At 42.4% G+C, this 13,801-nt stretch overlaps 1 protein-coding gene across 6 annotated transcripts in view; it reads left to right on the top strand.

Annotated features, from left to right (window-relative positions):
- The first annotated feature begins 10,580 nt into the window (after positions 1-10,580).
- Positions 10,581-13,801, top strand: part of tjp1b (tight junction protein 1b) — a 171,193-nt gene continuing 167,972 nt past the window's right edge. For 5 of the 6 annotated variants that reach the window (XM_057837883.1, XM_057837882.1, XM_057837889.1 and 2 more), the window contains exons 1-2: positions 10,581-11,118; positions 11,585-11,696. In XM_057837883.1, coding sequence (XP_057693866.1) covers positions 10,674-11,118; positions 11,585-11,696 — 557 coding nt within the window. In that variant the 5' untranslated portion in view covers positions 10,581-10,673. The remainder of the gene's footprint in view (positions 11,119-11,584; positions 11,697-13,801) is intronic. The other variant, XM_057837886.1, reaches the window with a different exon arrangement.

The raw sequence follows: 13,801 nt of genomic DNA, 5'->3' as shown, positions 1-13,801 counted from the left end.
AGATCCTTCTAAGTAATTACTGGTTTTATTTTGAGAGATGACACATTTACTGTCTGGCAGTACGTGGACAAATCCTAGACGGAAGTAATCAGATACTGATATTTTCCCTGAAGAATGGCCTTATCAACAAATGCAGAACTCATTAAACGTTGACTAACATTCCAATACTCTAGGTATTTATATTGCTTGTGGAAAAAAACACCGATTGACTTATGAACCCACTGAGTCATAATCATATCATCCAGAAGCAAGAGCAGTTTTTCTTGGACGGAACGGTAACGGTCCATAAAGATTATATCCCATTCCCATGATAAAGGATTACGATCACAAATTAGCTTACTGTCATAGGCAGAGTTTGACTTTTGTGGCGGGGGGCAAAACATGTTGATGACCCCGAAACGCGGTGTCGGCAATAAAACTAATTTACAATATATACAGTGGGGCAAATAAGTATTTAGTCAACCACCAATTGTGCAAGTTCTCCTACTTGAAAAGATTAGAGAAGCCTGTGATTGTCAACATGAGATTCCTCAACCATGAGAGATAGAATGTGGGAAAAAAAAAACAGAAAATCACATTGTTTGATTTTTAACTAATTTAAAGTTAGAGTGGAAAATAAGTATTTGGTCACCTACAAACAAGCAAGATTTCTGGCTGTCAAAGAGGTCTAACTTCTTCTAACGAGGTCTAACGAGGCTACACTCGTTACCTGTTTTAATGGCACCTGTTTTAACTCATTATCATTAGAAAAAGACACCTGTCCACGATCTCAGTCAGTCACACTCCAAACTCCACTATGGCCAAGACCAAAGAGCTGTCGAAGGACACTAGAGACAAAATTGTAGACCTGCACCAGGCTGGGAAGACTGAATCTGCGATAGGTAAAACGTTTGGTGTAAAGAAATCAACTGTGGGAGCAATTTTTAGAAAATGGAAGACATACAAGACCACTGATAATCTCCCTCGATCTAGGGCTCCATGCAAGATCTCACCCCGTGGCATCAAAATGATCACAAGAACGGTGAGCAAAACTCCCAAAACCACACAGATGGACCTAGTGAATGACCTACAGAGAGCTGGGACCACAGTAACACAATGCACCGCCAGGGACTCAAATCCTGCACTGCCAGACGTGTCCCCCTGCTGAAGAAAGTACACGTCCAGGCCTGTCTACGAATCGCTCGAGAGCATTTGGATTATCCGGAAGAGGACTGGGAGAATGTGTTATGGTCAGATGAAACCAAAATAGAACTTTTTGGTAGAAACACAGGTTCTCGTGTTTGGAGGAGAAAGAATACTGAATTGCCTCCGAAGAACACCATACCCACTGTGAAGCATGGGGGTGGAAACATCATGCTTTGGGGCTGTTTTCTGCAAAGGGACCAGGACGACTGATCTGTGAAAAGGAAAGAATGAATGGGGCCATGTATCGAGAGATTTTGAGTGAAAATCTCTTTCAATCAGCAAGGGCATTGAAGATGAGATGTGGCTGGGTCTTTCAGCATGACAATGATCCCAAACACACAGCCAGGGCAACAAAGGAGTGGCTTCGTAAGAAGCATTTCAAGGTCCTGGAGTGGCCTAGCCAGTTTCCAGATCTCATCCACATAGACAATCTGTGGAGGGAGTTGAAAGTCTGTGTTGCCCAACGACAGCCCCAAAACATCACTGCTCTAGAGGAGATCTGCATGGAGGAATGGGCCAAAATACTAGCAACAGTGTGTGAAAAGCTTGTGAGGAGTTACAGAAAACGTTTGACCTCCGTTATTGCCAACAAAGGGTACATAACAAAGTATTGAGATTAACTTTTGGTAATGACCAAATACTTATTTTCCACCATGATTTGCAAATAAATTCTTTAAAAATCAAACAATGTGATTTTCTGTTTTTTTTCCACATTCTGTCCCTCATGGTTGAGGTTTACCCATGTTGACAATTACAGGCCTCTCTAATATTTTCAAGTGGCAGAACTTGCACAATTAGTGGTTGACTAAATACTTATTTGACCCATTGTATGCTCGCTGAGTAGCTTCGCCCATACTTGTAAATACAGGCATCCCAGCTATGTGTTTGTGTGTAGGTGTGCGTGCGTGTGTGAGCGCGGGCGTTTTTTAGACGAAGATTTTTGCGTTCCACGGTGAAATCCAATTTAATGCCAAGTTTTCCCAGTCACTCACACCCTTGCAAAACGAATCCTAACCGTGGTGACTTTGAAAATGGCGGCAGGCAAAACAGGAGACGGCATCCTTTTTGACTGAATATTCCAGCCCGGAATATTTATAATCATACATTGAAAATGAGCATTTTTTTGTTTCCCATCATTTTTTAGGGAATTCTAAATCAGACTGCTTAGGACAGCTATGCTTTTAGCCAAGGACGTCGCCCATTGAATATGGTACACCCGGTTGTGACTGTGTTGTACAATTAGCGTCTTCAGTGGGACAAACTGAAACTTTGCTCACTATTTTGGCGGTGCTCTCCAGCGTTTCATGGTCCAAATCTTCGATCCTTGGTTCTCGCTCAGTAGTTGTTGTCGCTTTTGAAAGTTTAAGTGTGAAAAAAATTACGTGTTTCCATCTTGTTTCTTCTGTCCTCAGGTGGTTTTGGCTAAGCAAAGCAAATGACCATCTCTAAAGTGCTAGTCATATGATTTGTTCAGAAATTAATTTTGACCCATTATAAAAATATTTTTTGTTCATTTCATTCATTTTTGTTGGTGGTTTTATTGCATTACAACTTTTATAGCCAACATTTTACCAGCAAAGTCTTAATTTTAAATTAATATATAGAAAAGTCTATTACATGCAATTATATTTTTGGCCACGGGGGGGGTATGCTCCACCCCTTAATCTCTGTCTATGCATACTGTAGCAGTCAGTTGCTTCCGCTTTAGGATTTTACACTGAAAGACTAATTAATGGTACACTTATCCTCACTAGGGTCATGGAGCCAATCCCAGCTAACTATGGACAGTAGGCGGGGTACCCTGAATCGGTTGCCAGCCAATCGCAGGGTCCAAGGGCCAATTTAGAGTGTTCAACCAGTATACCATGCATGTTTTTGGGATGTGGGAACCGGAGTCCACTATAACAGGAACATTGAGAACATGCAAACTCCACACAGGAAGGCCGGAGCCTGGGATTGAACCCTGGATCTCAGAATTGTGATGCAGACGTGCTTACCACACTCCCATCCAGGGGTCGGGTTAACCGAATATTTTCCGTCGTTGACCGTTTTTTTTAAAACGGTGACGGAAAAAACTGAAGTCCATCCGTCATTTTGACAGGTTGCAATTCACACCCCAGACCACAAGGTGGCGAGTGACCATATTAATTAGCTATTGTCCCTCTTGATGCATGATGTCGTTGGCCTTACTCGGAAAAATGTCAAGGCAACTGAGTGTTTGCCTGGCACGGCCAGACTGTTCTCCCTGTATTTTTCAAACACTGAGAGAAAAGTCTGGGACACAGCCTCTCGAGTAGGTACAAAATCAATCAACAAATCAGATTTGTATATTTGCGTGACGTGTTCTTCACGAGCAACGTCACTCTTGCGCGCCGAAAGTCGTCTCTACATCAACACGGATGGCGACGGGAGAGCCGAGAATATGTTCCAGTCCGCGGTAAATTCAGTTTTAAATGAGCTAAAACGCATCGACACGAGTCATTGACAACAGTCTGTCTCGCGCTAGCCATGTTGAATAAACTCCGTTCTCCTCGTATGTTTACTTCCGCGCGCAAGTCCTTCGTCCTGCCCTCGTCGCTTTGCTAACGGCACGTCTGCCCGTCACTGATTGGTGCACTCCACTGTCTGTTTGCCTCTTGTTAAGCTTGTTCGGACGGAATATTAATTAAAAATGAATGAAAACTAAATACTATTGAATATGTCATTATTATCATTTTAAAAATGTAAGTGACGGGTAAAAATAGATTATGACCGGATTTTTATGACACTGTCAGTCAAAATGACAGACAACGAAAAAGTCTAGCGCAACCTCTGCTCCCACCAGTCGAGTATTGCAGTGACAAATATATACAGTACATAAAGAATAGCCGAAGCCAGGATCATTGTTATATCATAATGTGACCTCAGACGCTGCATTTATTGAGTCAGATGTGATGAAGACAACACTACCAGAAATTATCCTCAACATAACATGTCATAATTTATCGGCCAGTCTATGGAGGTAGGTTTGTGTCTTTATTATTAATAAAATAAAAAAATAAAAAATAAAAAAATCACAAAAAAATTCAATAAAAGCAAAGTAGTTTTCAAATGCATTTTTTTTGTTTAAAGTTTATTTTTGCATTCAAACACTTTTTTTTTTTTTTTTTTGATTGAAGGGACTTTTTTTAAATTGAAAATATATATTTTGATTGAAGCATTTTTTTTTTGATTGAATAATTTAAAAAAAGACACAAATCTACCTATGTACCATTCTACTGAAACCAGATATTTGCTTCCAACATTCAAAATTGCTGCTCTTAGTGCGCTTTTGATGACCGTTTTCAAATAGGGAAGATTTGAACTCACTGTGATTGAAATTCACAAAATAATCTTGAGGAGGTTCTTGATCATAAAATGTGGGAACTTTACGAAACAGGCCTTGAGATGCAGTATGTTTACCTTACAAATGTTCTTAGGTCCATTCTTTATTCAAATAAACTCACTTCTGGCCCTCATTTAATTTCTGGAATATTGGCGCCACTACTTGGCCTCCCTGGGTATTGCATTTAGAAGCTGAAATCTGCAATAATGTTAAAATATCTAAAACAAATTTTTGGAGTATTATTTCATTGTTTTCTCAAAGTCGATGACATGCATGTTTACGAAAGCACACTAAACACACTTTAGGGAGCAAACCTTGAAGTGGACGTCTCAGAGGCGAAAGTTTATTAATATACCATTCAGAGAATAGTCCCAAAAATGTGTGACCCTGTAAGAGAAGTGTCTAGTTTACGCGAAAAAGTACATTCGTAAAAATCGTTAAAATTCGTTAAAATCAAGATTTAAAAAATGCTACAATAAAAACCTAAACATTGCCTGGTTTGACTCCACTCTATATCGGAATAGAATGAAGCTGGACTATTGGCCCAAAACTTTAAAGGTTGACTGTATTGATCCTCATTGATTAAATGGCACCCTCTCCTGGCCAAGAGTGAGGTGTCTCCATCTAAAGTGCTCCTGAAGGACATCCTGTTTTCCGCAGCATTACCTTTTTTTCTATAGATTTTCAATCCAACACATTAAACTGCCCTTTCGGTGTCCTTCTTCCGGCCAGCTTATTTTTACTCCTGATATAATGTAAATGTGTCATTGTGGGGAAAAAATTGTATCATTACTGGAGGTTGAATTCACGTAGTACTAAACGAAATGATAATATTAATATAATAGCAAGTGGCGTACCGCACACATGCTATTTTTAAACCGTGACGTCGCATCGTAAAGCGGAAGTAAAGCCGAAGTGGGACATTATAGACCCGCCCTCACATAAAAACCATGTTAAAGGTGCTAATTTTCTCCGGTAATCTTTCAAAAACGACCATGCCGATCAAGCATTATTTTTTTGGAACTTGTAGAAACGACTCTAGACATTACGACATATGAAGGATGTTTTCTTCATACGTTTCCAGAAACCAAAAACTCGGGAGGAAAAAATGTGAAGACTGAATCAACTTGCGCGGACTTTTAACACCAGCTCGGTGAATCCACATTTCATATGCAGTAAACGTTTTGTTGGGTTGCCATGACCTTTCAGAGGACAAGGAGGTAAGCCATTTTTATATTTTAAACTTATTTTTTAGCGTAACGTTGTGCCGTACTGCTTCTGTCTGACAATGAATGACCTGAAAAGAATTACAATGTTATCTGACTGCCACCGTTTGTTTCTGTTGTTAAAAAAAAAAAAAATTAGTAAGGGGGAAGTGTAAATAAATTATAGAATTAAGATTTGTTATCAATGAAAAAATTAAAAGTGTTCGTTGGCTGTCACTGAGTAGCATTAGCGATCGCTACACAAAACTAACTAAATTACCCCCGAGAACTGTCAGAGACATAGGATAACCAGAGGATATAATATATAAGAAAGACAGGGCTGATGGTAAAGGATAGCTTGTTGAAACAGGAGAATGTCAATCAGTCGCGTCTATAGAGGAAGTCGGACATCCGGGCATTTAATGACGTCACCAGCCACAACAAAGGGTCGCCATATTGACAAAGGGGCAAAAGACGAGTCACAAGCAGTTGCTCTGTCGTGCATTGTAATACAAACGCGTTTAACTTTCATTTTATTTGCGGTCTTTTTTCCGTCGGAATGACTAAAAGTTGCTGTGTTGCGGGGTTGTCACACAAGGAAGAGTTCGGAGCCGCATTTGAAGTTCTTCATTCTTCCACGTAAGAAGAAAAGGAGAAACAAATGGCTGAGAGCAATTAATCGAGGAACAGTAAAAGAAGACGGTTCCGTGGACTATTTTCGCCTGTGGGAACCTAAATCCAAGCACATTTACATTTGCAGCTGACATTTTATTACTGGTGAGTAAACTTTAGTTTTTGCCCCAATTAGCTGCTAGGATTCAATAGATTAGGCAGTGGTCATTATTACTGTAACCGGCAACTCGCAAAGCGTCATTTTTCTTTTACCGTGAACTGCTCTGATTAGTCAATCGGTATATTATTGGCCTGATGGGAATTGGTTATTTTGCCGTGACGTGCTCACGGCTAAATAACGCTTGGAGGTGAATTACCGGTTACGGCAGAAATAATCACTTCGTATATACTACCAATTTTCTTAGTTCCACACACTACATATTCCACGTAAATGATAAAGGTCAACATACTGGGTGACTTTATGAGGTAGTTGTAGATGTTTCCGAACTTCACTGCAGGCCATTCCTTTGTTTATCCAGCTATCAGCTGGGACTTTGTATCGGCAGCTTTGTAAGCCAATAAACGCTAATTTTAAATTGCATCGCCTCCTCGCATCTGTCGGCAGTGACTCGTGATAATAGTAAGCCACGTTTAAGACATTTTTAGGAAAAAAGACGCAAAACACACCTGAAATATATTCATTTCAGACGTTTGTCTATGGAATGTTTAGCTGTGCGTTCCTCCTTCACAAAATGGCGACACGTTGCTAAGCGAGGTGACGTCATCGTGACATCACGCCGACTTCCTCCATAAAAAAGCTAAGGCTATGCTTACCTCGGCTCGTTTTTTTTCGTCTTTTTCAGCCTTTGACACTCAAGCCATCTCTTTAACTGGACATTTTTATGTTCTTCCACATCTTTGCCAGTGAATTTGGTACCAGGGACATCATTTTCGGAGAGAATTGGTAGGTTTAGCTCTGTAAACATCTCCTTCGTACACGATTTCCATTCATTTCCTATTAGGGACAAACGGTGGCTTGTCCCTACTTAGCAACAGTAGCTAATGTCATGAATATTAATGAGCGGAAGTGACGTGTTGCTTGCGGTACGCCATTATGAATTGTCTCAAATCATTGCTAGTTTAATCAACCAGTTTTAATCACACATTTTTTGGGCTGAACAGAAAACAGTCACTTTAAATTGTAACACTTGCTAAGTGAAAGCTTGGCATTAAAAATAACACAGGAACCTTGACGCTTTTTACCCCGTCATTTTATTCTTCTTTCCGCCACCCTAATGCAAAACAAACAACAAGTCACTGGCGGGCTGCTATGCAGTCCACCAATCGGAGCGTCTCGCTGCCGCACCAAGAGGAGCCCCGCTTTGACGCATAAATTACCGTGCCGATGACAGCCCTGGTGATGCTACAATATAAAAAACGTTTTTAAAAAATGTCCATCCATCATCTTTCGCTTGCTCCGGGGTCGGGTCGCGGGGATAAAATAATAAGATGCATATATTCATTTACAGAACATATCACAAGAATTGCATATTGTTTACAATCTGCACTTTTGGTTAGCGATGCTTTCATCTCCGAACCATAGTAAAAGTCAACACCGCGCTTCCGTTCTCTCCCCCACACGCTCACCCACTTCTTCTTCTACACCAAATTGGCAATGCCGGTCACACTGAAATGGGACAGCGGCACCTTGGAGATGCTGCTAACAATGTTGTTTATAAAAATGTTACGTCATTTGAAAGAGTCAGAGATTTGGAGATACGCTCAAAAGCTGCACCAACAAATCAGCCCCTGACATAAATTAGAAAAAACTTTAGCATTTCAACATGCCTAAAAGACAGACAAACGAGTCAGAAAAGCAACAATGACAACAAGGAATTGTTTCGGACAACTAAATATAGTAAGCTAAATAGGCCACCGTGCCAATCTTTTTTTTATGTTTTACAAGTTAGACCTGTTGAGAAACTAATTGCTGAATGAAAGTCCCACCTGTGGTTATATGGACAATTGCCTGTGCTGTGCAGAGTATAGCCTAAATAATTCTAAATTGTTGTCATAACATTCATACCATGGATATTATGCTTTTAATTTTTTCATGATTGTTTTGCTGGTACTATGATTCTATCTTGTGAAGCGTCTTTGTGTGGCTTGAAAAGCGCTCTAGAAGTACAATGTATTATTATTATTATTATTATTTGAAATTGAAGCTTATAAGTCCCACAGCATGGCAGGTGGGCATTTGCATGTTGTTTCAGCACCATTTCTGCTTATATTCCGGGACCTGTGTCCGTCTTGTCACCACTACGCTGTCATATGTACGTTGCGTTCCGGCACCTTATGATTTACAAATTAAGCACTGGTTTTGGGTAACACTTTACTTGAACTTGATGTCACAAGACCATCATACTGATGACATGAAAATGTCTTCAATATTAATGAATGCTTTTGAGTATGACAGATGCCATTAAGTTTCCTAACCCTTACACAGTTGCTAAAGTCTAATTCCAAACCAAAGACATCTCAATATTGCATCAAAAGTGACATAATTTACTAAACGACACTCAATGACATCTGTGTCATAAGCCCTCATTCGTATTCATGACAGGTGTCATGTCAGAATTATGACAGTCATATGGCATCGAGTTCAAATAAAGTATAACCAAGTTTTGTCTTTTTGAATACGATTTTAAAGATCGAAAATTGAAGAATATACCGAATTTTGGCATATCGGTATTGCGATATAAAACAGCCTGCGTTGTGATAGAAGCCTAGTGCCACAGTCACTATAATAATTTGGAGCTAGAGGCAAATGTGTATAATAGAAATGTCACAATCCCATCACGGTGCTGGGTGATGGCTGCCAGCCGGGAACCTGGCAGCCACAGTAATAGGGTGGTAGGTGGGTCCCACACTTTTTCCTTATGGCGTGGCTCCTGGGGTGTGGCCTCCCCTCTGCCTGGGCTGCCGGCCGCGGGAGTGGGGTGGGGAGTCGGGGCTCCAATCTTGCATCCCCCGTGTCAGTTCCTCGGCGTTCTCCTGCCTCCGCCTTCCCCTCTTCTCTGACTGGACATCCGCCCTGCGCTCCGTCGCGGGTTGCTGGCTGGGCGCCGGTGTATCAGCGGGGTTTTGCCTGCAACGGCGGGGGGCCCTGCCCTGCCTTGGGCTTGGTGGGCCGCTGGGGGTCCCGTGGCGTGGCGTGCCGGTTGGGGGGCTGTGGCTGTGGCTCGTGGCCCGGGTGGGCGGGCGGGTGTGGGGGTAGATGTGGGGTTGGTGGTGCGTCCCCTCCTGCCATCCCTGAAGGCCGGTTGATGGGTGCGCGGGTGGCCCGGGGGACCACCCTGGATCCTGGGGGGGGGACGATGGCTCCTTGGGCTGCGGGAGGAGGGATGGGGTGCGCTTGATCCGCCCACCCCCCCGCCTGCCCTCTCTCCCTGGGCTGGCTGGGTGGGGGCCGTGGCCCCGGGTTGGCGCCCGCGTGGCTTCTCCACCGGACTGCGTGGCTGTCGCTTGCCCGGTGGGGCTCGCGTGCTGCTGGATGCGGTAGGGCATGCTCGGGTTGGAGGTCCTGGTGCCTGGATTGGCGATGGGGCGGCGTAGGGGTTGGTCGCCAACGGGCTTACATTCATAAGCGATTCACACGATTACTGGGTTCTAGATCACAGAACTGATTTGTGTACACTCTACCTCTTTCATTCACTTAGCTTATAGACACCCCCACCCCCGTCCCCCTCTTTCACTGGCCAATAGGCCCCCACATGGTGTAAACCAGAAATACATCTCGCTGACGATGGCACCAGCATATCAATAATTAGTCTAGATGTTCTATGTATTTCTTGTTGTTGTTTGTGTATGTGTTTCTTTTCTTTCTTCTCTCGTTGCTTTTCTTCTGTCCCCCCATAATCCCTTCCTGTTCGCTGCTTTGTCATAATAAAAAGGTATTTTGAATGATCACAATGGGAGTATGTCAGACTCTCAATGTGAAACATTAAAACTGTTCAGACAACCCGGGCACTTAGACTTCCATTCTCTGTGTCAAACAGCTGAGCAGGACAGGTTAAAAAAAAAAAAAAGAAAGAAAAAAAAAAGAAATGTTTAAGATGTGTACGTCTACTCAGTGTGTTAACCGTTTTCATGGGTGTATTTAAGAGTCTGCTAATCTTCTTAGTCTTGGTAAGTACCCAGCTAGAAATCAGCGACTGTCCAGATTGTCTCGCCTTCACTCAGACGACAACAACAACAAAGAGTGCTTCTACGAACCCGGTGGCGCGGTGGATTCTCTGGCATGAAATATGCACCTTCCTTCCTTTGGGAAGTGCGCTGACCGAGCTGTGGAAGAAGTGTTGGAGGGCCTGCTCAACTTGAAGATGTTTGGCAGTGGGAAGAAGAAGTGGTTCGTGAGGAAGCACAAGAGGCAGTACCAGCAGCAGCAGAGGTCCACCAGGAGGCCGTGCACTAAACACAAGAAGCGCTGGGCTGCCCAGCTCCTCCAGCAGCACAGGCAGAAACTCCTGAGCGAGCTGGATGTCAACGCCGTGCTCCCTTACCTGGTATACGACAAGGTCTTCTCGCTAGGGGAGTACAAGGAAATCCTGGGACAAGAGTCCAACAAGAGGCGCGCAGAAATATTTCTGGACTGCCTGTCTTCTAAAGGACCTGCTGCGTTCTGCTCCTTCTGCTCAGTACTGGAGGAGGTGTGCCCACACCTGCTTACCTGGTTTCTCTTGGATGGAGATGGTAAGTGGAAGAACTGGCACTGATACTGAATATGTGAGTTTCGGTGCCATTGAATGCGCTAGATGCCCTTCGCCCCTCCCAGTCGAAATGAATTGGACATCTAGTGCCATCAATGGCGACCACTGAGTTAGTAAGTAAGTTAAGTCAGCACTCCAGACTAAGAGCAGGCGAAAAATAGCCTCCTAAACCGGGGATGGCTGAGGGGATTAGTGAGCCGACAGCCTTTGTAACAAGCCACTGGTGGCATATGGCCGACGTGTCTGCTGTCTGTGGAGCGCAAACACAACATGACTGCTTGGTAACGCCACTTATAATCATGTAGCATTTATATCCAGTTATGAACCTCTTGTATTACGGACTCCTGTTCTTCATGTCTGTTCATTCTTTCTGTCCTTGAAACTATTTTATGTTTGGCTGCATCACATGTTCATTCATTCAGAGATTGGACATCTCTATGCTCAAACAGGTGGTGCTATTGGCGAAGGAAACAAAGAGGAGGTTCCCATGCTCCCAAACACTTCTGGAGAGGAACCTCTGTGCCCTCCTCCAGTGTACACTGACCCAGTGTTTGACTCGAGGTATGATTGCTCTTCTCATTCTATCCAGTGTTAGAACCAGAATTATTTTTGGTCTATTATATGTATACACTGATCCCTTGTTTTTCGCCATTAATGGGGATCCCCCGCGATAATTGAAATCCAACAAGTAGACGTGCAGCTTACTGTCAGAAAATAAAACACGCAGAGTAGTCTATTCAAATGACAGTCACAACGAGAGAAACCTCCCACCTTATCGGGGATGAAACCATTTGCAGTCAGAAACCACTCGAGTCTCAAGGTTTAACATGCACACGGGGTTCGGCAGATGCGAGGCCTAGTGTCGCACAAGTCTTCCACCTGTCGAAGCCACGTGCAGCCTTTTTATTTTACAAAGTCACATGGTCAGAAACATGTCATAACAATGGGTGTGTGGTTCACGATGATTGGTTAGTTCAGAGTGAGTCAGCTCTAACTGCCTCTCCTTATTTGGTGTTGTTTCTTAAAACTGGATACTTACTGTGAAACAGAAGTGAAACTTATCACAGCTCAACTTGTGAATTTTCCACAGAAAAACATCATAAGTTACGACCTTGGGAACTTAGTTGTAGATGGCACGAAAGGGAGTGAAGATCAGATAAGAGTCCACAGAAACTTTGTATGTTCAGAGAAATAGGTAGGGCACACAAATGAATAGTCTCATATGCAAGCATATAGTTTCACAGCAGTTAATAATTGTGTTTTATAATCTTGAATAAAATATATTCTTTCACAATTACTTACATTAATTTTTTTTTTTTTGGCATGTTCAAGGTATTTATTCAGATTTGACATTGGAAAGAGATACATATAAAGACCTGTTTCCCCCCCAAAGCATTATTCTTTATTAAATGTTTCATTGAGTGAGTCCTCTCAATGTCAGACCTTCAAAATAAAACAAGAAAAAACAAGACATGACACTCAAATCAACTCATGCTGCTTAGAACAGCGGGCAACAGAACACAATGAGTTGCCATAGCACACTAAAGCCAATGTTTAAAAAGTTAAACGAGTTGGTGCCTTTGAAAAAGCTTCTCTGGCAAGTTCAAAGTAGCCCCCTTGTCACTCATCTTTAACTACAAGCTACAACCGCCTGGTGAGAAAGAAAAGCTTCAGGGGGGAGAGTGAGAGGCTGTATGTAATCGGATGGGACATCTCTACAAAATCCTGCATTTATTTATTTATTTTTTTTATTTGAAAAAAAAAAAAAAAATCAGCAACGACCTGAGGGCAAAGGACCTGAAGTAGCAAGGGATCACTGTAATTCTTGTAAACGTATAATTTCTGCTTTGACATCTAATCTAAAATTGGTCCACCGGAGCTAGAGAAATAAACTGCTTCATTTTACATTAGTGTTCCACCGATACAATTTTTTTGGCCCCGATACTGCTACTTGGCTGTGCAGTATCGGCCCATACCGATACCATACCGAAACCACCCTGTTTATACATACATATATATATACACTGCGAATGGGTTTTCCCATTGGCAGTGAATCAAATACTTGTTCTCCCCACTGTGTGTGTGTGTGTGTGTGTATATATATATATATACATATATATATAGATGTATATATATGTATATATGTGTGTGTATATATATATGTGTGTATATGTATGTATATATATGTATATATATCAGGGGTCGCGTTAACCGAATATTTTCCGTCGTTGACCGGTTTTTTAAAACGGTGACGGAAAAAACTGAAGTCCATCCGTCATTTTGACAGGTTGCAATTCACACCCCAGACCACAGGGTGGCGAGTGAGAATATTAATTAGCTATTGTCTCTCTTGATGCATGACGTCCTTGGCCTTACTCGGAAAAATGTCAAGGCAACTGAGTGTTTGCCTGGCACGGCCAGACTGTTCTCCCTGTATTTTTCAAACACTGAGAGAAAAGTCTGGGACACAGCCTCTCGAGTAGGTACAAAATCAATCGACAAATCAGATTTGTATATTTGCGTGACGTGTTCTTCACGAGCAACGTCACTCTTGCGCGCCGAAAGTCGTCTCTACATCAACATGGATGGCGACGGGAGAGCCGAGAATATGTTCCAATCCGCAGTAAATTCAGTTTTAAATGAGCTAAAACGTATCGACACGAGTC

This window comes from Corythoichthys intestinalis, chromosome 5 (assembly GCF_030265065.1).
Source record: "Corythoichthys intestinalis isolate RoL2023-P3 chromosome 5, ASM3026506v1, whole genome shotgun sequence".
NCBI lineage: Eukaryota > Metazoa > Chordata > Actinopteri > Syngnathiformes > Syngnathidae > Corythoichthys > Corythoichthys intestinalis.
Note: the sequence above shows the minus strand (reverse complement) of the source record. Positions and strands in the feature narration are given on the sequence as shown.